A 25650-nucleotide genomic window follows, 5' to 3' on the forward strand; every position below is an offset into this window, starting at 1 on the left:
AGAAATGCATGTGTAGGAGGAACTGTTAACCACTTATGAAACCATCACATCTCGTGAGAACTCACTCAGCATCACGAGAACAGCATAGTGAAAACCACCCCCATGACCCAATTCCCTCCCTCTAAGTTCCTCCCTCAACACCTGGGGATTACAATTCAAGATTAGATTTGGGTGGGGACACAAAGCCTAACCCTATCACTGAGTATCTTAAAGTCAAGGAAATGAAGAAAACAGCAGAAGCAGGAAGATCTCTCTGACCTTCTCTTGCCCCTTCTCTCCTAAAGTGGACCATAGAAACTGAAATTTCTATTGCCCCTTTCTCCCCTGAAACAGGCCATAGAATTATAATTCCCCCTCTCTCCTTCTACCCTGAATCAGGCCATAAAATCTAAGAAGATCACGTCTGTGAATTACCCTCCCCTTCTCCTCCTCTGAAGGCTCTCTCATGACAGGTAGTCTGCCCTATACTCAGAGAAAAGGGATGTCCCACAGAGAGACCAAGAAGAAGCTGAACAAACAGGCCTTGCTAAATTCCCTCCAGTTTATTACCATCAGATCATACCTTTTGTCCTCCAATCATATTTCTGCATGTCAATTCAAAAAAAATACACTTTTCTCTGAGTTTTAGAGTCTTCATTTCTGAAGGTTCATGCCACATAAAACTTTTATTAAATAAGTGTATATTATCTTCTCCTGCTAATTTCTCTTTTGTTATAGGAATATCAGCCATGAACTTTGTGATAGGTGAGGAAAGAAATCTTTTCTCCCCTACCACAGTGTCTGGTACATAGTAGATGTTCAATAAGTGTTTGTTGAATAAAATGTGAATGTAGAAATGAATGACTTGTACGATTCCAAAAAAAAATGTATTCAAAATTTTTTAAATCCACCAGTATTTAATTAAGGTAAAGCACAATATGCTTGATCCTAAATGACTCCATTTATCATTTTGAGCCTCAAGTTTTTCATTTTCAAATCAAAGTTTGCATCAGTTCTACAGTCTTAAAAATTCACCATGGGATTTGCATCATCGATTACTGCCAATCAGTTTTCTCTGGTGCAGAATCACCTTTCACATTCCCGTTAGCTAGGCAACAACTCCTGACATATTCACATTTTTCCTTTTGACTTCGTAATTTGAAAGGGAAGTTTAAAAATCAGTAAAGCAAGAAACAGGCACATATTAGGCTCAATCCCAAAGGATAGTCATCTGTAACCTCTGCATGAGAATAGAAATATATTTGATATCTACAATTTATCTGTTCTTTTAAGGTACATCTTCTCTTTCTATTTTTTAAAACTTTGACCTAATTTTATACATGAAAGTGCTTTGCTCTTAGAGCCTTCCCTCATTTACCTTAAAAATAACACAGCTTGGAAATGTTTCTTAGTTTCTATTGGTTCATTTGTAATAATTTTTCCACATTTCACTTTTTAATTTCAAACAATTGCTAGGGAGAAAAATAAAATTAAGCCACACATTCCCTAGTGAATGAAAGGTAAGACAAATGATTACTGCCTAACTTAGGGGTACTGAAGTGAAGGCTAACAGGAGTAAGTTTTACCCAGTATTCATGGCAAATGGCAAATTAATGGACTAGACGTTTATTTCACTGAAATAACTCTGAAGTGGTATCTTCCTTTTGGAATTCGGAGTAGAACACACACACACACACACACATACAGCTGTGGTTCTAAAAATAAAACTGCATGTAGTCTTTCTTTGACTTGCCCCTCTAGGAATAAAGTACCCAGGGTATGAACTCCAATGTACGTGACAGTCTGCTTATGTAAGCAGCAGTCAGAATTGAAAGCCATTTACATTTTCCACAGCTGCTTTGAGTCTGGTATAAGCAGTACTAAAAATTGCTTAACCAGTTCAATAGTAATCTACAACTAGGCAACACTGAGGGAATAGACCTATTATTCTAATTAAGTAGATGCTGGCCTGTTTAAGTAATCCCTCTTCCTCATATAATCACATTCCAGACCCACATGTAATGTGCTTGACTCTCCCTACCTTGTAGGAAGCAGGTTGCCTAAGGAGAACTACACTAACTCTTTCATCTTAATAGAGATTAAAAAGAAGTTTCAGCTCAATTTTTTGCCCAAAATATTCATTACAAGAAAGTCTTTTAACAAAATTTCCCAAACCTAAACTGATTCATCATGAGGAAAAATTGGATGACCCCCATTCCAGTAAAACCAGAACAAAGTGGATAGTCCCTAGAGAATATTGTGACACCATGCATAGTAAAAGTAACCAATTTCTATTTGTGGTCTTAGGAAATTCTTTTAATCTCAGTCCAGATGCCTCCAAACTTCAAACCAGAAGCTAATTATGTTCCTCTCACCACAATCAGCTGTTACAAGTGTTTAAGCTATGTGTGGGTCCTGTAGCTAATTGTATTAACAAAAGCTTCACCCAGGTGATACAGGAGACTGTGTTTGCATAATACTTCTTCTTTCTAGATTCAAACTCTCTTGCTCAATTGCATATACATTTTGTGAGTCATCTGGAATTAACCTCTTTGATAGCAAAGGCAGAGGAATGCTGATATAAGTTGATTCCAAAATACTGTGACTTGAATAATTAAAAATTAAAAGGTATCGAATGTTTCCCATATTCCTTACTGCAAATCTTGTCTATTCTCACAAAAAGTACACTCTGTGTTGAGGAGGGCAACATTCATAATCCCAAGAGATTTATCTAAACCTGTATGACAAACTAATGAGACTCAGGATGATGGATTTTGACTATTAAGACATATTTGGTCCCGATTGCATAGACTGTGGAGCATGGAGCTTGCTTGTTCTTTCCTAGTAAGTTCCAAATATATATAACAGAAAAGCACTACTACAAAGATGGGTGGCTGTCCTCTTTCCTCACGATTGTCACAAAGCTTGTTAAATGTGTGTGGCTACCGATTGCGGGGCAAGGAACACCATTAGCTTCTAATCTGAGGTTTGGAGAGATCTGGCCCAAGACCTAAACAATTTCAGAAAAAGACCTTGAATAGAGATTGTGTACTTCTAGGGCATGCGATGGCAAAGCATAGAGAATGGAAGGAGTGGTCCACCTGACCATTAACTCCTCAAAGGCCTGTTGATATCCTAACTCACATTAGGGCGTAATTCATGACTCCCACATCCTTACCTACAACCCCCATCTGCCACCTTTTCCCTACAAGCAATGTCCTGTGGGTTATGCACAAGTATTTCAAACTTGGTAATGTGTGCTCCTCAAGTTCAGGGACTGACTGTTTCAGCATGTGGGGTTTTAGTAATGCTCTGCTCAACCGCTAGGAAAATAAGTTATCCAAATTGTCCTCTGCAGTTAAAAATCTTGATACAAACAAAATAAAGATTAGATAAATGGCCCCTTCAATCACTATCTTGGGGAAAGGTTATCTTAGATTTCACCGTGCTCAGGCTGGTACTATTAACACTGGAATAATCAAATCAAACTTCCTTTTTCCGGTTTACATTCACCATTCCTCTTAGCCTTAGCATTTGTGTTTTTTCCCCTCAGAAGTGGAATATTGGTTGCAATTTTCTTTAGTATGTAAATTCCTGCCATGCCAAACAAATGAACCTCTCCAGAACACAATTGGTTACCTTTCATGTAGATATTCAGTAAATGTTTTTTAACTGGAGGAGTAGATGAATAAAAAAGAGAGAATCTGAAGGGCTTTTAAAGGTGCCTAGGGCAGTTTAAGCTCTTTCAAGGATAGTGAAAAATGTGATAAATTCTTTCCCCAAAGTGTAAGGGATTTTACACAACTGTCACTCGGTCTGAAGAAAAAGGTCAGATGAATCACAGATATATTTCAACACCCTCAGGGTATTGTGATAGCTACTTCCCATAGAGTGCCTTTCTCAAATGAAGGCACTCTATGATATAACTAACACACCGTGGTACGTATCTGTCTCCTTGGTTTTGGTGGATTGATGGAGGGACAGAAGGTTTAGATAATGAGGATTTAATTGGGTGTTTTAATTTAAAAGATCTGTTGTTGTTTTTTTAAACTGGCAAGGGCTTTTTTAAACTGGCAATAGCTTAAAATAAGGTATAAGCCCTAGTTAATAAAGGAAACATCCTATCTTTCTCAAAGTTACAAAGACGAAAGGAAAAGAAAGTTAAAATTTGAGCCAAACTTCTGCGACACATGACTAAAATACAACGGGGAACAGATCAGTCTTTTTACTTGGGAAGAGGCAAAATGAACTGCATTTGGATTATACTAGAAAATGAACGAATTCTCCTTTGGATCTCTTGGTACCGTTTTGTCTTATATTATTTATTTTATTTTATTTTATTTTACAGGGGGTTTCTAATTTGGAGAATGCAAAACCAAAAAAGAGAAAGTAAGTCAAATTTACTTTGTAAACTTCATGTTCCCTTAGTTCTGTAATGTTGAATGTGAATTTTTAGTGGACTTCGTGCCAAAGTACTTTTTTTTTTTTGCAGCTGTCAAGTACAAATCTAGATGTGGATTGCTTTGCTACCATTTCTCTGTTTATGCTGATGCATGGGAAAGCTATGTTGTGACATTCCAGTAGACAGGGATGTGAAAATTAAATTTTCAGAAGAAATGTGTCTAAACCAGGCCTAGATTAAAGTGGGAGCATACCTAAAAATATATTTCTATCAGTGACCTATAAATCTTCCGAGGTATTTTTCTAATCCACATAAAAATGTGTTTGCAAAGAGTCTCAGGTTATTTAGGTCAGTCTGGCTTTACATTCAGCACATCCAGCTGCCAGAGGACATGACATACACGTGTTGCATAAGGTAATGGGATTTTAATTGATAGGTAGGAAATACACAGGGGCAGGAAGCTGGTTTATGGGGAAACTTTCAGATTGCTTGCGGACGATGCGGAAGAATGGCTTCCTTTCACCCTGGATTGGTCTGAAGCCAAATTGTGAATTATGTGACGTTCTCTCTGGGTGTCCTTTTTCTGAAAAGCTCTTACTCTATTCCCACCCCGGCACTCTGTGCTTTTTCATATTCTTTCCTTTTTTGCTTCCCCCCCCTCTGCTCAAAGCTTTCTCCCAGTTAAAAATATAAAACACATCCATAGTAAGTAGGTTTATTAAGTAGGGTGATTAACAGCTTAAGGACTTGTCAGGGTGGCATAGTTGTATTTTAGTTACAATTAACTATTTAAATTACAACACTGGCATTTTAAGCATGAGGTGGAGTAAAGAAGGGACTTTGGCAGGCAGGACCTTTCTCAGTCTTATTGCCACGTATGTGAGGCTGTTTATTCTGACCATGAATAAGAAATTCACCAATTCCAAGGCACGTATTTAAACAAAATAGTAGCTGTTGGCTTATGATTGATGCTTCCACAGAATATAGGCTACCAAAACATAGATGACAGGAGGATTGAATTAAAGGGAAAGTGTCTGATGCTGACCAATTTACAATTTTTCTAACATAAACCGGATCAGTGAAGGTGCACCTCAGATTCCAAGCAATTACAATAAAATTGAAGTCTCCATTGAGTTCCTTAGTATTTCTTTTTTTCTCTCTTTTTTTTTTTTTGCCCACCACTCTCCTGATGGAAATGATGTCTCATGTTGTTACACACCTACTCACTTTACAGTATTACAAACAGATTTATTTGTTTGGAATTCTTGCTACATGCCAAGAGATGTCCTAAGCATGTTGCATTAAAAAATTAAAAACAAACAAAAGATTAAGAAAAAGGAAACCTGATATATGCATGTTTTTGCTTACAATTTTGAGCTTAAAAAGGGTAACCTTCGTTTTAATTTAATGACTGTCAAGAATATGTATCTGTGTTGCCGAAGTGAGCACATGACTATCAAGTATATGAATAGTGGAAAACTCTGAAGCTGTAACAGTGAGTGATGAGATGTGTGTATGTTTACCCTCACCCATGAACTGATTAGCACGGTCCAGTCAGCATAATCCTATCCTCTGTTTCTGTTTCAAAACATTATGGAAATTTTCAATCATACATAGAGGAAGAGTTAATGATAAACTCGTATCACCAAACTTAAACGAGGATCAACCTATAGTCAATTTCATTTCTACCCATTCTACTCCCCCAACTGCATCCCCACTATTTTTGTATTAATAAAGCAGGTGCCAGACACATAATTTCATGCTTCAGTGTATATTATTAAAAAATAAGAATTATTTTTTGAAAAGCATAATCCCAATACCGTTACTGCACTAGAACAAAACAAGACAAATGACATTATATTGCCAAATATACAGTCAATATTGAACTATTTCTGACAGACTCGAATGCTTTTTCAGAGTTGGTTTGTTTAAATGAGGATCCAAAAAACTCAGCTGGACTCAGTTCATGTCTCTTCATTTGTGTCTTTTCATTTATTTGTTGAAGAAACTGGAGCCTGTGTCCTGAAGAATTTCCCAGATTTTTGAATTTTGCTGATTGAATCCTTGTGTTTTTTTAAGCATGTTTTTCTCTACTCTATGTTTCCTGTAAACTTTTAGTTAAATCTCAAAGTGTGATAAGATTCAAATATATATAAAGTATGACAAGGTCCAAATATATATATTTATATGTATATTTAAAAGTTGATCTTGAGTGACTACACACTTTCTCTTTTGTTGTATTGTAAGCTATATGTCTAGTCTTGCTGTTATTTACCTACCTCACTTTACAATATTATAAATAGCTTATTTGTTTGGAATTGTTTGCTATGTGCCAAGAGATGTCCTAACCATTTTGCATTAAAAAATTAAAAGGAAAAAAAAATTAAGAAAAAGGAAATCTTATCTATGCATGTTTTTGTTCACAATTTCGAGCTTAAAAAAAGGGTAACCTCGGTTTTAATTTAATGACAATGAAGAATATCAATAGTCGAAAACACTTAAGCTATAACAATGTCAGTTATGAGATATGTGTGTTTTCACCCACACACATGAATTGGTTAGCACGATCATATTTTTATGACAGTGATATTGCTCAGTGGTTCAGATGGTATCAGGTGGATCCATTCGGCATGAAGTTGCCTATCAGCCTTTCAATTAGGCTTTATCAGTAATTGGTGATTATTTTCCAGATCTGTTATTTTATTAGAGATTGCATAATGGTTATATTCAATTTACATCATTCATTCTGTATTTACTAACATAATTATTTGGAAAAACACTTTCCCCCCAGTAACTATTTGGTTATCCTAAGATATTTTCATGTAAAATGACTTGCCATTTTGTTCAGGTTTTATGAATATCGGTTTCTCCATATAGCACAGAAATTTATAGACCCAAATTATACTTGTATTTACTGTAATTTGCCACCTAGGGTTAGGAAGATTCAAGATCATAGGTAGACCTTAGTTAGAGGTAGAATTCATTTCTGCTCCCAAAGTGTTGCACACATTCTAATTTCTGTTTGATTAAGATGTTATTTATTAAATCTAGACTTAAATATTGTTTCTTTTATTCTTCCAGGTTATTCCGGAGATTTATGTCTGAAAATAAAATATTTGGTTAGTGATTCCCAAAGTTACAAGTGTAAATGATGTATTCTGTCTCCCCAAAAGTTCTTTTCTCCTGCTCCTGCCATAAAGCAACAAAACTGATTAATGAAAGTCAAATTGAGTTGTCTTTGAATTATATAGAAGAACATTTTTTAAAAGTGGCTTCATTCTAACTTTAAATGGCTATGACAAAGAAATCATTGATTTATTTGCAATAATTTCCTGTTATATTTAAACAGAATAATCCTCTGGTAGTTCGTTGGCTGATCATCTTCCAGCTCTCCATGTGTAACTTGGCTGCTGCATCGCCAAGGTGACTTGTTAGAGATCTTTTTAGATCTGTGAATCTAGGAGACAATAAAAAGTTAGCAGAAAGTGGTTTTATTATAAAAGTCTCTTCTACAACATTTCACACACCAAATCTTCTCTTTAGTTTTTGTGATAGCATTCATAGTAATAACACATGCAATCCGTTTGGTTTGTATTTTAATTCTAAAGTAAACATCGATTTCTATTCATTACTTTTAGAAAGTTAATAGATTATCTCTCTTGTTACTTTACAGCAAATAGGGAGTCAGTAATTATAAAACATTCACAATGGTGAAACATCTGGGTCATCCAGTCAATAATTGTATTTATTTATTTATTTTTAAGACGGAGTCTTGCTCTGTTGCCAGGCTGGAGTGCAGTGGTGCGATCTGGGTTCACTGCCACCTCTGCCTCCCGGGTTCAAGCGATTCTCCTGCCTCAGCCCCCAGAGTAACTGGGACTACAGGTGCGTGTCATCACGCCCAGCTAGTTTTTGTATAGTAGAGATGGAGTTTCACCATGTTTGCCAGGATGGTCTCCATCTCTTGACCTCGTGATCCACCTGCCTCGACCTCCCAAAGTGCTGGGATTATGGGCATGAGCCACCACACCGGGCCTCAATAATTTTTTTTAATGTAATGTGCCAAACTTGTGGGTGCCCTTTTCCCTTTCCTTCTCCCCAGCAGAGGAGTCGGGTGCTCATACTCATTTCCTTCTTTTTAAAAAACCAATTTTCTGGTAGAATCTGAAAAGCTCATTCTGACTAAGGTGATACCCCACAATGGGTACAACTTTAAAGGGTATCTGCGTTTTAATCAGGTTGCAATTCTCCCAGCAGTAACATCTACAGATGCTGGATCCTATCAGGGTCCTGCAGTCACTCGCTGTTAAATATTTTGAATATCAGCCCTGATTTGAATAGCGCATAGTCTTAAATAAAAGGAAGTAAGGCAAAATTTTCTTTTTCATCTAGATCCATTCTCAGTCTATTCAGCACGTACATACAATACAACCAATATTTCTATCCTAACACAATTCTTGATGATCAACTGCCTTTTCTATAATCAAAACATATGAGCAAATAGTGACTTTAGAAACAACACAGCATGCTGAGTTTGTCTTCACACTACGCATTGGTGGCATTATTTAACATTTGTTTTATCAATGTATGATAGAACATGTAGAAAGATTTATCTGTAGTAAGTAATTTAGAAGGGACTCCAATTTTCCATTTGGTACAATTCATTTCTTCACATGTCCAGGCCCTGCTTTAGATGTTGGGAGGACAAAGTTGAGCAAATCATTGACCTTCCGTTCAAGGATCTTAGAGTTTCTTGAAACCATCACATCTCAGTGTTCTTTCTACACAATTAGTTTGTTAGAAATGATGGGGAATCTTGAGGGTAAGGATACTTTAACCTTTTAAGGATGCATAAAAACAATTGATTATGACCTTGTCTCTACAAAAAAAAAAAATATATATATATATATATATATGCCTATCATGGTGGCACATCCCTGTAGTTTCAGCTACTTGGGAAACTGAGGCAGGAGGATAGCTATGGCCTATGAATTTGAGGCCGCAATGAGCTATGATCACACCACTGTACTCCAACCTGGGCAACAGAGTAAGACCGTAAGATCCTGTCTCAAAAAAGTAATCATAATAATAATTGGTTATGAATTCAAGAAAACTACTACAAAGAATAATGCAATCATAAACGGTCAAGAGACATTAGAGTAACAGCATTCTATCATATATGGTGAGGTGCCTATGTAGTTCATGGGAATAAGTGGGTAGCCCACAGGATACCTGCAGTTGTCCATGAGGGACTAGAACTCCCTAGAACTAGAGCTCTCTTAAGATATCACTTACCAAGTTACAAGCCCCGTGCTGAACTTGTTTTGATTTCAAATGTCTTATACTTACTGGACAAATGTTACTGTGAATTCTAACTAATTCTCTGCTTCACTTTAGAAGGAAAAACTGTGAATGACAAAATCTGGCAGGAACACAGCAAGCATAAGAATGATTCCCACATCAGAAGGCCCTGTCAGCTAAAAGGTAATTGCTAAATTTAGTTCAGCTGACTTTGCATTTTCCCAAAGTAGTTTAAAGGGCAGGTAAGAAAAATTTACATCTTTCACCATGAAAATAAGCGGAATATTGTGGTCTACTTAAAAAAGAAAACCAAATAAGATAGAATAGAATATGCATTATTATAAACTATTAATATATACATGTATACATATATATATGTGTATAAACATCACACATGTACAGAAAGGAAGTGGGATCTAGTTAAGTTGCCTGCTGAAGCAAATAAGCAATTGAAAAGAAAACTGAAAGTTTTAACGTACAAAAAGAATTTGAAAATACATTAAAAATTAGACCAGGCGCGGTGGCTCAAGCCTGTAATCCCAGCACTTTGGGAGGTCGAGACGGGCGGTTCACAAGGTCAGGAGATTGAGACCATCCTGGTGAACACAATGAAACTCCGTCTCTACTAAAAAAATACAAAAAATTAGCCGGGCGAGGTGGCGGGCGCGGGTAGTCCCAGCTACTGGGGAGGCTGAGGCAGGGGAATGGCGTGAACCCGGGAGTCGGAGCTTGCAGTGAGCTGAGATCCGGCCACTGCACTCCAGCCTGGGCGACAGAGCGAGACTCCATCTCAAAAAAATAAAATAAAATAAAATAAAATAAAATAAAATAAAATAAAATAAATAAATAAAAATTAAAAAAAATAAATAAAAATTAGAGCACAAAAAAACTCTAAAGATAACATCGATATGTTAATAGTTATGTTTAGGTCTTCTTAAAAAATGTAAGAGAAATAACCTTGATTATGAATGTATAATTAGGTCTTTTTATAATTTAAAAATTTCCAGGAGAGTAACTTAGCAGTCAAGTGTAGAATAGCATATTAATAGTAAGTGATTTCATAATTAAAATTACTTAACTTTGGGAAGACAAGTAAAACAGAAAGTCTTAAGAGTTTACAAAGATGAAAAACAGTATCAAAAGTTGATCTGCTTGGTATTCACCCCCAAGGGTTATTGGAATGAGAAAAAAAAATTGATTATATTAGCTGTTGATGATTCAAGAATCTAGAAATTTCACCTGGGAGTGAAGAATGGATTGGGAACCTTAGGAGTCTGCCTAGTGCTGTATTCTATGGTTGCAAGACAAAGTCCTTTTTACTCTCCAGTGTCCTCTCTTTATGCGGAAGGAAGGAGTCTTTCCTGGGGCTGCAAGCTGTGTTGCCTGGGATTGGGAAAGGGGTGATGAAAGCATTCTTTTGGCCATCCCTGCCGATGTCTTACTGGATCATGTGCACCTCAGTTCCACTGGCTTTGAGCCTAGCACAGCACCAGGACTTGCCCAGGAATTTCAGGTCCTGTGGTCTGGACTGCCTTTCAAGTTTACTTAGGACCCTAAAGTGCTTCAGCCCACTCTGGAGGGGCTAGTCAGAATTTGGGGGCGAGTCTATATGCTCCCCCTGTAGTCGATAACTGAATTTTGCCCTGTGTTGCTTTCCACTGTGAGAGACAGCACTGAGGTCAATGCAAAGTCCCACAATAACTTGGCTCTCCCTTCCCCACGCACAAAGATTCTCTCTCAGCACCATGAGGATGCCACCAGGGATAGAGGAGGGCGGTGGAGTCAGCAATCCCAAACTGCCTTTCCTACTTTTTTAGTACCTCTTTCAAGGATATGATGTTAGAACCAGGTATTGTGATCACTCACTCGATTTTTACTTACTTATGGAGGTGCTCTCTTGTGTGAAGAGCTATTCAAGTTGCTATTCCTGTGAGAGGGATGATTACTGAGGGTTCTGTTCAGCCACCTTGCTCCACCTCCCTCTCTCTCATGTTTGGATTGGACTCTGTCTTTACCACATGGATGCCAGCTATATGCATCCACACCTTCAGTCAGTTAATCAAACACTCGTCTATCAGTTTCTCTAGTCATCCACCATTCCGTTTATCTATTAATCCTTCTATAAGCACCTGTTGTATTTTAGATTATTGTATATTGATCTATGGATAAAGAAGGTATAACGGTGTTAAAGAGTATTGTAGATATAAATTTTTCCATAAATTTCTTCAAGTAGTCTATTTCCTAAAACTACCTTTCTCTTATGTACGCTTTTTGTTTTGTGTTGTTAGTTTGGGAATAAAAGGCAGGGAATCCTATTATAGCTACACTGAAAAAGCAGCAAAGAATCCTGGCCTTAGGTGAGTTACTTCTGGTTGCTTTGTCAGAGAAGGAAGAAAGCAAGCCTTTACAGAATTTTTCCCAGCTTTGATATTTCTCAGGGTCTTGAGTGACCGTGTGTGTTCAGCGAGTGCGTGCGCATGTGTGTGTGTCCAAGAGCCTCAGCAGACATTTCAGTAGCAGCAGTTGAGTCACTGGACATTTCCTAGAGATTAATGCCATACTAGGAAGAGTTGATGGCCAGAGACCAAGGCTGTCTGTAACATTATAAATTGAAGGGAGAAATTCAAGGCCACAAGTTGTAGGCTCTAATTTTATGGGTATAGTGGTTTCATTTGGAGGGTTCAGAGTATTTCTAAGTAATTAGTGACCTACGTATCAACCTAAAATATTTCTTTCTCATTTTAAACACTCCTTTTTAGCTGTTAATTGCATAATTACTTAGGGTTAGTTTACTCTGCCTGAGGATAGACAGTCTGCGGAGTTCAGTGAGATGAAGATGGGAAAGTGCATCATTGTTGTCATCCACAGCCCACATGATTTTACTAGATACTAATGATGAAATTGTAAAGACAGCTTCAATAAACTAGAAGAAAATATATAGAGAAATAAACTGTAGGAGTGACATTAAGTCCTAAGCAAACATATAAAATTCAAGGCCAAAAAAAGGCAATTTTCCTCAATTTCAATTTCAAAATGATATTTTGACATTAACACATTATATTAATAGCATTTCAGCCCTAAAGAATATTGGGACCTGATGAAAAGATTCCACAGGCTATATTTAGCTAAGATTTGTGTCTGGTATATTAATCCATAGCTCAACAACATGATTGTACTATATAGGTTAAGGCCAAATTTGTCAGAATAAGTTGGGTTCCAGATGCATAATATTTTTAATTTATCTAGTCCATTTCCTTCTTCTAAGGAGATTTTTATCTAAGCCTACATCTGTTCTATTAAAAGAGACTACATCTGTAAGATAATGTAGAATAAATTGAGTGCTTAGGGCTTTACAACTAAAAAATTGGCATAGCTTAGGTGTGAGGAGAAATTAATCTATAATTCAGGTTAATTGTTAAGTTTTTGGCATTATAAATAGGAAGAATATTTGTAATATTTATTTTAGTAAAAGTCCGTTTAAAAATATTTAAATTTATTCGACTTTACTAAAAAGTATTGAGAAGAACAAACTTTTGAATCTGTAAATTGGAGTTTACCTAAGATTCAGTTATGATTTAATTAAAGATAATTTCAAGAATAGGATTTTCATATTTTATACCAGAAAGTACAAAGAATAAAAATAAATCAACTTTTAAAAAATAATAAAAAGGAAACAAAACTTATTTGGAGATTCAGAAATTTTTTAATCAATCAGTGTAACTGTGACAGACTATTCTACAAGAAAAAGCTGGGGAAAAATGGCATATATTACTAAGGAAAGTGAGGGACCAGACAAAGTCAGAAAACAATGTTAGTAATAAGAGAAACATTAACTTCACCTATACTACTGCAAACTTACTTTAAAAATAAATCTTCTTTACATGTGGCTTTGATGAGATTAATTATAAAAGGAGGAACCCAGAAGGAAAGAAGAGGTGTTCTTAAGGACTTCTACTCTAGTCCACCATTTCAATTACCATTGGTTTGAAACCTAATTTCTCTCCTGACTTCTGGTCAATATCATTATTTGTCCAGCCTCTTCAATGTAAGCTTATAAATATTTTGGCTTAATTTTTCAAGATCTTATTAATTATTTTTCTTCATTGGCCTGAGGCCAAGTAGCTTAATTTTAAGATGGCAAACGATGGTATAAATTCACAAATATATTCACCATTCTGGTTAATTTTCAGGAAACACACATTTAATTTTAGAAAAACGTGTTTCCCAAGGGCAGGTAATTTAACCGTGGCCAAACTGGACTACATGAGGAACACCAGAGGGAAATCCTACTTCACACCTCTAAATGCTTGCTTACAAGATGGGAATAAAGTCCCTGAGGAAAGGGTACCCACTGCATGGTGTGATGCCTCATGTATCCAAGGAAGGCTTTCTGAATTCAATGATGAGACCACTTAGACTTCTAGTGTTTTATTCAAATGAATCTTCGGATCCTTTAATTCTTTAGAGGAGTTCTTACTGAGATTAGAGTTGCCTGTTTGAAAAGTAGTATAGTCAGAAGTATCTATGGTAGAAAACCTGAAAACTGATTAGAAACAAAAACTTTTTTTTACATCCCTTTTATTCCTTTTACTGCCTCTGTATTTGAAGGGCAACTGTAATCTCAATTTTTATGCTGGATGGCATATTTTTATGCACATTGATGTTGGTAATCTACGAGGTAGTTCATGAATGTTCTGATAATCTATTGCAGCAAACAAACCATTCCAATAGTTAGTGGTATAACAGAACATCTTATTAGGCTCATACATTTGCAGGTCAGTAATTCAGTTGGGGAACTGGTCCGCAATGTGATGTCCAATAGTTAGTGGTATAACAGAACATCTTATTAGGCTCATACATTTGCAAGTCAGTAATTCAGTTGGGGAACTGGTCCGCAATGTGATGTCCAATAGTTAGTGGTATAACAGAACATCTTATTAGGCTCATACATTTGCAGGTCAGTAATTCAGTTGGGGAACTGGTCCGCAATGTGATGTCTGAGGCTTCATTTGGGAAGACTTGAATGACTGGGGAGGACTTAAACATCTGGTAGCTGGAGTCTTATAGAGGCTCCTTCACTTACATGTCTGACAACTAGTCTAGGTTAGGCTCGGCTCAGCTGGGCAGCCAACTAAAGAACCTATATGTGGCCTTTTCATGTCGCTCCAGCTTCTCCCAGCCTCAGGGTTGGGTTTCAAGTGTGTGCAACATGCAAGGGAGCTTCACACATCACAGGAAGAAGTGTCTAGGAATGAAGATCCCAACAGCCCGAGGTAGAAGCTGCATGGTTTCTTGTTTTGTAATTTTGTTTGTTTGTTTTTTGCTTTTTGAGACAAGACCTGACTGTTGCCCAAGCTGATCTTAAACTCCTGGCCTCAAGCAACCCTCTGCCTCAGGCTCCCAAGCAGCTGGGATGTAGGTGCTCCACTGCCCCTGGCTTATGCAAGGCTTCTTTAACCTAACCTTGGAAATCACAAAATATTACTTCCACTGCACTCTACTGTGACAAGTGAGTCACTAAGATCACCCCAGAGTCAACAGGAGAAGAATTAGACTCAATTTCTTGATGGAATGGGAAGGCATGGTTGTGGCCAACTTTGGAAAATACAGCCCACATATTGTCTAATTCAACTCCTGCCTTTGTTGCTACTTAGGACCAAATAGATTTTGTCTTTATAAAGCACTTTTTGGAGGGTAATATTTGGGAATCATAAATAAATAAAAACGTATAAGACCAGACACCAAAGGTTTAAGTTTGCCTAATTTAGTCCCAACCCTTAAAGGTCCCCCATTTTCTACAGCGGGGCTGTGAAATGGTACCTCTATAGCTGAATTTATTCAGAAGAAAAGCTTGGTGGGGCCATATGATGTTTTAAAAATCAGGACATTTTACATGAAAATCCATACGTTTGTATACCCTTGAAAAACACGAGGGAAAGTGCCAGTCCAGGACCCAAAGTCTTGGGTGACTTCAACTGAGAGAGCTCGGAGCCATGGCTACCCTGTAGCTGGGGAGCTGGATCTTAAGCTCACTGTAGGATCCCCATTGCCTTCTTGATCGAATTAACTTCATTTAGTTATATATTTGATTCCTGTAGATATTTATACTTACAACATTGGTCTAATGGTTTATGCTCAAATTCTTCCGCCTGGTATTCAGGGCCCATTACAATTGGGCCTCAGTCACCTATCCAGCCCTACCTCCTCTTACTCTGTATCCAGAATCGCCCTCTGGCCTAACCAGCCTCAATCTCTACACTTAATTAAACATGTTCCATTTATGCTGCATAATAGGCCAGAGTTCATGGCATCACTGCTAAATTTACACCTTTTCCTTTCCTTCCACTTTTTCAAACTGTATCCATTCTTCAAGCTTCCATTCTGGCCCTGTCTCTTCCACAAGTTCTCGGAGTCGTAGTGATCTCTCTCCATCGTATTGTGTATGAATCACTCATTTTTCTGCCTTGTGTTGTTATGTAAGTGCATTGCACATATTCGTATCTTATTTTCTAAGCTTGATTCCAGACTCTAGAACACAGGAGGCCACTTTACTGTTCTTTTTCTATACCCAGAAGAATGGCTATAGAAAGAGTAATTCAAAATTCCTGTAAAAAGGTGACTAAAAGAGACAACACAGAAAGGAATAAAAGAAGGGAGGCAATATTTCTTTTTCTCAATACAGAAACTAAAAACCAAGCTGCAAAAACTCAGCTTCTAGCAGCCTGACCCTGTGACATAAATTCTTGATTCAAAGAACCAGATCACAAAATCAGCTCATTTTAAAATTTAGGTGCTTTCTGGAATCCTGTTGTATGGTTAGTCTCGTTTTAAATACTAAGTTATTGGTGCAAGTAACTTTGAGACTGAGCTGTGAATTTAACCTATCTTTTAACTATAGCTATGATGGAGATCTGGAGAAAAATCTGTACCTGTTTTTCACTGTGCATGGAAGATAGGACTTGCCTGTCCTCGCTTTCACTGCAGAATATGAGAATGAGGAATAGTAGAAAACTGAAGCAATGGTTGCAAGTAAAGAGGGGTGAAAGTGAAAGGAAACGTCATTGGCCTGGAGGTGATGTTGGGTCGCACTTTCCTCATCTGTAAAATAAGAGGCTTGGATTAAGTGACGCATAAAGTCTTGTCCTCTTTTAACATACCATGTATTTCAGACTTAAGTAAATGAAGCTCCCATTTACAGGAGCTAAAAGGGTAGTGCTGCTACATTTGAAAAGGTTTCATTTAGCTGCAAGCAAATGGATGCTACATTGCAAAGCTTTTACTAAAGCATGCATAGAACAATTTCAGCATAAATAATTCATGTTGAGAAGACCTAAGCTAATGAAGCTCAAAATGCCAGGGGTGGAAGGCTTAGTTTAATAGAAACAGGTGAGGTGATAACTGCATGGAGTCATAGCATTTTGAAGTTAGAAGTGGCTTTTGTAGCTAGTCCACAATCCTATTATTACCAAGAAAGGAAATCACAGTGAATTTCCATCACTTCCTCAGGGACACAGATGGTCAGCAGCATACCTATTTTGTTAAATTTCTATTTTATTTTGATCTTTTTCTTGTAGAAAAAAAAAAGCATGTATTTAAGAAAAAAATATTTTTGACCTATCCAATGTAATGTCTTACAGACTAAATAAAAACATGAGTGTTACATTGCACCTAAACTTCCTAAATCATGTAATTTCTGATATTCTGTATGTAACAGTTAGTTCTTTTCTTAGATCTAAATGAAGATGATTTTCTAAGTAACAACATACATACTCATCAAGGAAAAACTCTACAAGGAACTTCCTATCAGGTAATGTGAATAATCGGCATTTACGTGTTTTGTGAAAATCATCTTGTTACTCAGCTCTGTAATATATTAGACACAGTGGACAATATATACACAGCCTTGTAGCTATTTTGTATTTAGTTATTATAGGGTTGTTTCGTAACTGATATGCTTATGTCCCTGTGAACTGAAATATAAATGAAAAAAATTCGATGATGACAAGATAATAAACTACTTTGATTTTGCAAAACATCATATTGTACAGCCTTTTGATAAGTAACTCTGGGAATATTAAATTAATATACTGGGATGTTCTCTGTCAAGACCTTAGATAAAAACATAAACTGTGAGTCCTGACCAATCCCTTTCCAAATTGCATTAATTAGCCCAGGAGTTTGGACAATTAAAACTGTCTCAATGTTTGGCCTCACTAACAATCGTAACGTAACATTAATCAATAGCCAAATACTTGCTCTTCACCCTGTAAAAAGAGAGGATATATGAGTCAACAAGGCCAATTCAGGCATCAGACTGACTTTTGATATTTTTTCTGACAGCCATGAGGTTCTCTTTAATCATTCTGATAGTTTCATTAGAAATTTGGAACTGAACTTCTTTGGTGCAGTAGATAGAAGGTACATAGCATATAAATTGTAAAGTGCTGATTTGGTGAGTAAGGGGGGCTCACATTCCTAAATCCAGCCTGATTCCTGAGGCTATTGGAGACCCTCCAATAAATTGGATGGTAGGTTGTGATTTTGATCCACTACAGTTTCTGCTGGCTGCTCTGATGCTACCAGAGTGATAGGCCTATGCTACAAGACGTGGTAACACATTGCCCGAGTACTGTCTCCCAGTGGGTTCTCCCACAGTGCATGGATGAGAGCTCTGATATCAGACAGAGCTCACTTTGAATCTTGCTTTGACTGTTAGTAGCTATATGGCATTGTGCAATTTACTTAGACTCTCTCTGCCTTGGTTTTTATCATCTGTAAAATACATCTATAAAAAATATCTCAGAACTTTCATGGGATTCAGTGAGACATGTCATTAAAACACTGTAGTTCTATGTCTGGTAGTTAAGACATACTTTTAAAAATTCATTTGTTGTCATTGCTCCTCCTCTTTTCTCCCCTTCTCCCTCACCCTCCTTCTCCTCTTACTCTTTCAAGGACTTAATGAGACTTGCGCAAGCACAGCTGGAAGATTATCTCTGAAACAAGCAGTCTCATTTTCCTAAATTCAGATGAGACCTCAGATGTAATATCTAAGTGAAGCATTGTCTGATAGCCAGGAGAAAAATAACAGCTGGTTTACTGGAATAGCTTCCTAGGCTGCCTTGTGCCAAGAGAAATCCTTCTGTAGGTTTTTAGTAGAAAAATAGACCCGTTTCTTGGAAAGAAGAAAGTAACATAGAAAGTTCTTTGAAGAAAATGGTTGAAGATAAATCTTTACCCTAAGAACAATTCTTCTGAAGGTTAAAATTGGCCAAGAAATGGTGCTTCCAAATGGTAACCATTCAATTGTGCCATGTAGTGTAAAAACCGAAGGAATTCGTACCTAGTGGCAGACAAACAGGAGCCATCTAATCTAAAAATCCTCATTTGGGAGGAGGCACTGGTCTTAACTAAATTTTATTCACAGTAGACATTCAATTGAATTTAACTAAGAAACACTTATCTATATGACAGAATAGTTTAACAAGGAGTATTATGCAAAATATTAATGTATTAACTCCTTGTGACTGAGGAGAAGGAGATGCAATTTATCTGTTGAAAGATGGGGAAGATAGGGAGCCACTGTCAAATGGAGAAGCTGGTGTGAGTAGCAAAGTGGCTTGTCAGTGGGCATAAGAGTGGACTATGGCATGAAATTTGGCCTTCCATCAGTGAACAAATGACTCTCAGATAAGTGTTTTTCCAAGCCTACCTGGGAACTGTCTGTATCAGACTCAACGGGAGTATTACTTAAAAAGGCAGACTTTTGGTGCCATATTCCTGTTCACCTGGATCGTCATGACTGGAGCCTAGGAAGTGGTATTTTTATGTGACAATGTTCAGGACATAAACCGTGAAACTCTTGAATTCAAGAGAGTTGGTGAGTCTCTTAGTCCATTTTGTGTTGCAATAATACAACACAAAATAAAGAAACAATAATAAACACAAAATAAAGAAATACCTAAGACCGGGTAGTTTATAAAGAAAAAGGTTTATTTGGGCCACAATTATGATGGCTGAAAAGTTGAAGATTGGGCATCTGCATTTGGTGAAGGTCTCAGGCTGCTTCCACTCATGGCTGAAGGTGAAGGGGACCCAGAGATTCCATGGCAAAGGAGGAAGCAAGGCAGGGGGAGGTACGTGCCAAGCTCTTTGAAACAACCGGCTCTTGCAAGAACTAATAGAGTGAGAACTCACCATTGAGGGAGAACATTAATCTATTGTAGAGGGATCCAGCCCCATAACCCAAACACCTGCCATCAGGCCCCATGTATTAGTCCACTCTCACAATGCTATGAAGAAATACCCAAGGCCGGGTAATTTATAAAGGAAAGAGGTTTAATTGACACAGTTCCCCATTGCTGGGGAGGCCTCAGGAAACTTACAACCATGGTGGAAGGCAAAGGAGAAGAAGGTACCTTCTTCGCAGGGTGGCAGGACAAAGTGAGTGCGAGCAGGGGCAATGCCAGATGCTTATAAAACCATCAGATCCTGTGAGAGTCACTCATTATTACAAGAGGAGCATGGGGGAAACTGCCTCCATGATCCAGTTACTTCCACCTGATCCCGCCCTTGCATGTGGGAATTATAGGGATTATAATTCAAGATGAAAGTTTTTGTGAGGACACAATGAAACCATATCACCCCACATCCAATATTGAGGGTCAAATTTCAACATGAAGTTTGGAGACAACAAACGTCCAAATTATAGCCATGAATATGTGTTCACAGATGGGATATCTCATGATTTTAACTCTATAAACCCAAACTTGGTTTAATTATGATCTTGGAAGACAACAGCCTCCTGGAAAAAGCGAAGTCGATTTTTGTTCCCTATTATGGAGATGATATAAATTCATTGTAGAATTTCTTAAAACTATGTATAAATAGAAACCGTTAAAATATTGAACAGTATCCTAGTGTAAATATTTTCCTATGATCATTTCCTGAATATTAGTAACATGGGATAAAGTTTGTAGAATGTAAAACATTTTATAGTTATAATTATCATTTGACCATGCCTACAAAATATATTTCAGACACTAAAAATGATCAGAATTAAATATTTAAATCCTAATCAGAACATACTTAAGCAAACATGTTTCCTTCATGTTCTCAAAATAGAAGAGAAGATCTCAGGCATGGAAGAAGTTACAAAGAATCAGGTAGCAGGGGCAAGAGAAGGAGTTCAGGGAATGCTTTCTCCAGTACCCACTTTGCCCCATATACATTTCTGCATAGATAGCCTGGGATAAACTTCCTGGAGAACCAGGCTTATGGAAGAAGTGCTGATGGATAGAGCTAGAAGCAAATCAGTCTGCTTAGCACTGTGATCATACCAACCATAAAGAACATCTTGTGAAAACTTGACTCCCAGCATTTATTTTTGCATTCTTGTTCCTGTTTGTTCTTCTCTGGCAGCATTCAGTTGATGGCTCAAACGTTTTGTAGCATATTAAAAGGGGAATAAAATATGCAGTAATACAGACTTTGGGCTAATATATTTTCAAAAGTGTTGCATGCCTCATTTCTCACGTAAATTCCTAGGTTGCATTCAGCCTTCCGAGTATCATTCATATTCATGATAGAAAAGAGAGATAATATTTATTACCTTCAGTGCTGGTGATATTAAGCGCTGTCCAGCATCCGTACCCAGGACTGAACCAAAACATTTTCTTTCTGAGCTCCTTCACTGAGAAAAAGTGTTGCTAATTGAATTAATTAACTCATTTCAATCAATTTCTTTCTTCATGTCTTTCACTATGGAGACTGCAATTTTCAGCATTTGAATTCTCAGCCTACCCGGTAGTTAGGGGTGGTCATGGAATCCAGTTCTGGCCAATGAAATACAGTCCGAAATTCCTGAGGAGGACTTTCTTTTTCTGGAAAATAAAAAATAAGACAGAGTCTTATAAGGACAAAGCTTTATTTTTTGCTCTCTTTCCTGCCTGGAGCTGGATGTAATACCTGGTAAATCAGCAGCTGTCTTCCAGCCGTGAGGCAAAGGCAGACATGAAAGACGGTGGAGCAGGCACATGCAAAGAGCCTGATTCACTGAGGACATCCTTGAGAAGCTGCACCCAGGTTGGAAACTCTATGTCTGCACTTCTATTTTACAGAAACATAAGCCCCATACTTGTTTAAGCAACCACTGTTGGTTATTCTCTTCCTCAAAGCTGAATACATTCCTGATACCTTATTTTTAAAACAGTCACTTTTGCTAATGCTGAACTCTGCTCTATGTAAGCAATCAGACAAAACTGTGTCCACAGTTAAACAGTGTCTACACTCACCTCTTATTGCACAAACTAGACTAGTCTCCTTCAGCTCTCATGTAGTGTAAACAGCATTTAGAGTTAGTCATTTAATCCTTAAGATGAAAATTGGATTACTAACAAATAAAATATTAGCTATACACATCCCATTGGCTATATACAGAATTAAAACTATATCCAACATAGCACACAATTTTTGGGAAATGCATGTAGAATGGACAAAACGGCACCAATTTTTCATCAGCTTAACCAAGGTCACAATACTGGGTCACTGGATAAATAATTTAAGGTTATGCTATGATATATTAACAAGCAGGAGAGACAGGTCTTCCACTAGGTTTTATCAGACAGATTTGAGGCAGTTCTAAACAAAAATGTGAACAATCTAAAAGGTAGAAAACAAACAAACAAAAAGAGTTCAAAATGACAGTGTCAACCAAATGATAGTCTTTATGTATGAAATGATTATATTATGATGAAATAATGATATTGTGTATTGATCAATGTTTCTTATTTCGAGTACTTTCTTATCCATTGTATGACTTTTAACTATCGTATTACATATCTATTGATGCATAACAAATTACTTTAAAATTTAGGGGCTTAAAACAAACAAAAAATTTTTTCACAGTCCCTGTGGGTCAGGAGTTGGGGAGTGGTATAGCTGGGCATTTCTAGCTTAGAATCTCTCATGTGGTTATAATCTCAGGTGGTTAGTGTCTCTCAAGGTGTTATCTGAAGGCTTGACTGGGGCTGAAAGGTTTGTTGCTAACTCCCTCTCATGGCTGTAGGCAGGTGACCTCAGTTTTTTGATGGGAGTTGACTGCAGGGTTAGGTCCCTTGCCACTTTGGTCTATCCATGAGGCTGAGTGTCTTCATAGAATGTCATTTGGTTTCCCCAGAGTGAGCATCTGAGACACAGAACAAGAAGAGGCCACAATTCCTTTTAGGACCTAATTTCAGAAGTTAAACATCATTACTTCCATTTTATTCTATGTGTTAGAAGCAACTCACTAAATCCAGCTCACACTAAGGGTGGGGGGGCAGTATTATGATCCACCTTCTGAAGACCTCTTCTGTAAAAGAATTTATGAGCATATTTTAAAACCATTAGAACTATACTAGTTTGAGGTTATAGATGGAGAAGTTTCCCACTTCCAAAGAGCAAGATTATAACTTATTTTGCAGGTAGAAAGAATATAGTGCTGTATTTTGTTATCTTGAAAAAAAAATCTAATCTCCTCTCTTTAACAGTAAACAACTTTCAAGAGTGGCTTCTGTTGGTATTAAAGAAATATAGGATGTTAACATGGAATCCAAATCTCTTGTTTCTGGTGAAATAAAATTAAGATCATATTGGATTTTCTCATTTCCTTATCCAAAGTTATACTGCATTTATGATAAGTATACTTTCACTTTTAAAGAAAAGAGTTTAAGCAACTCTACATTTAACTTTTATTTAAAAAAGAGGAAATACTTGATTCTAACAAATGATTTTTATGAATGAACTCCACATATGTATGGGTGTTTTCCTTTTGGATTGCCCTAAAAGGTTGAGAGGACTTATTTGGTATTTCTTAGCATCATTCTCACTCATTTTTAAAAAGGAATTTTGCAACCCAGAAAATGGCTAGTAAATGCACTCTTATATACTGTGTCAAGCCCTGGGTACTAGGTAGCATCCTTAAAATGTAACAAACCTGAACATATGGGTCCAGTCCTTTAAGAACCCGCAGGCTACACACTGTGGCAAAAATAAAATCCAACCACTTGGCACTTGTTTCAGTCACTTCACCTACTTTATCAGTTTTCTGCTTCAAAACTCTTGTTCTTTGGCTATATTTTATGAGCTAGAACTCAAGAATTCTGCTGGGGTTTAGACTTTATGGAAACCAAACTTGCCTTACCTTTATGTGAGTAAAAACACTGCACTTTAAACTTGTTGCTTAAACTCTCTGTGCTTCAATTTCCTGATGTGTAAAATAGTGATAATAAAACTTCTTGTGATTGTCGTAAATATTTACATAAAGGAGCATACTCCCTCAAGATGTTTAATGAATATTCATTTGCCCTGTCTCTACATTCTTCTTAATCTCATTGCAGACTCCCCTCAGAATAAAATCTGAAATCACTTTTTCTTCTTTCAGGCAGCTATAGCAAAGTATCTTAGGCTGGATAATTTGTAAACAACAGAAATGTATTTCTCACAGCTCTAGAGGCTGAAAAGTCCAAGACAAGGCACCAGCCAATTCAGTGTCTGCTTCAAAAAGGGAGCAAGGCAACTCCCCTGAACCTCTTTTATAAGGGCTCTAATTCCATTCATGAGGGCAAAGACCTTATGGCTTAGTTACTTCCCCAAAAGTCCCACCCTTAATACTATCTGATATAATTTGGATAAGTGTTCCTGCCCAAATTCCTATTGAATTGTGATTCCCAGTGTTGGAGGTGGGGCCTGGTAGGAGGTGATTAGATCATGGGATTGGATTTCTCATGAATGGTTTAGCATTACCCTATTGGTGCTGTTCTCATGATAATAAGTGAGTTCTCATGAGAGCTGTTGTTTAAAAGTGTGTAGCACCTCCCCCTTCATTCTTTTGCTCTTGCTCCTGACACGTAAGAATGTCTGCTCCCCCTTTGCCTTCCACGGTGACTGGAGGCTTCCTGAGGCCTCCCCCAAGGCAGAAGCCACTATGTTTCTTGTATAGCCTGCAGAACTGTGTGCAAATTCAACTTCTTTTCTTTATAAATTACCCAGTCTTACGTATTTCTTTACAGCAATGTGAAAATGGACAAATACACTATCACATTGTGTATTACATTCCAATATACGAATTTGGGAGCAACACAAATATTCAGACCACAGCACCCTTTTTTTACCTTTTATAGCCCTTTGCTGCAGTCCTGAAGTGCCCTAGGTAGAAATTGTTTGATATCAGGTACATAAAGTTTTCAAAAGGAGTAGAAGCTGAGAGTAAGAAGGTTACACTGACAGGCGCCAAACGTAATAAAAGATATCCCACACTATAACTTGAGATATTACTCCAAATGTATATTTGGTTTGAGTTTAAACTCAATCAGTGTTTCTAAAATGGATGCCCATTATGTATTTAATGTAGAGCACTAAGAAATTACAGTGGGCTGTTTCATAAAACTTTTCTGATCCGCTCTTTCCACCAGCCCTTCTAAATGTGAGATCATGGATTGGGATTGCCCTGTGTGAGGGCTGAGGAGTGAATCTAATACACATAGACACATACACATATCACACACATATATGGATATATAATGTGTGTATACTGTATATACCTACATATATTCCACATTTGTCTATATATGTGTCTATATGCAGATGAAGTCACTGATGAAACATTAATCAGTGTACTTTGATAACAAGATAATTATTTCTAATTAAGACAATGAATCCTTTCCCAATTAGTTTGGCAGCTTTGTGGAGTTTTTTGTTTTGTTTTGTTTTTTAAAGAATGTTGACATTAGTTGTCTCTTTTTCCTTTTCTAATTTCGAAGGTGACCACTGAATGCTGGAGTCCATTTCATTATCAAAGACAAGCTGAACCTACTGTTGATGAAATGGTGAGACATTTCTTCCCTGATATAACTATTGAAGTGGATTTCCCATCTCTTTTCCAATCATGTTAATGCCACAAGCACTGTTTTCTATGGTTCTTTATTACA

The 25650-nt window shown here is 37.2% G+C and overlaps 1 protein-coding gene across 2 annotated transcripts in view; it reads left to right on the forward strand.

The window, feature by feature from the left end:
* The window catches only part of SAMSN1 (SAM domain, SH3 domain and nuclear localization signals 1), a 175306-nt gene that overhangs the window by 34881 nt on the left and 114775 nt on the right, over positions 1–25650 (forward strand). For both annotated transcript variants that reach the window (XM_007967038.3, XM_073010349.1), the window contains 5 exons: positions 4328–4368; positions 7463–7500; positions 9779–9865; positions 17413–17489; positions 25483–25548. In XM_007967038.3, the coding sequence (XP_007965229.1) occupies positions 4328–4368; positions 7463–7500; positions 9779–9865; positions 17413–17489; positions 25483–25548 (309 nt within the window). The remainder of the gene's footprint in view (positions 1–4327; positions 4369–7462; positions 7501–9778; positions 9866–17412; positions 17490–25482; positions 25549–25650) is intronic.

Source organism: Chlorocebus sabaeus, chromosome 2 (assembly GCF_047675955.1).
Source record: "Chlorocebus sabaeus isolate Y175 chromosome 2, mChlSab1.0.hap1, whole genome shotgun sequence".
Classification (NCBI taxonomy): domain Eukaryota; kingdom Metazoa; phylum Chordata; class Mammalia; order Primates; family Cercopithecidae; genus Chlorocebus; species Chlorocebus sabaeus.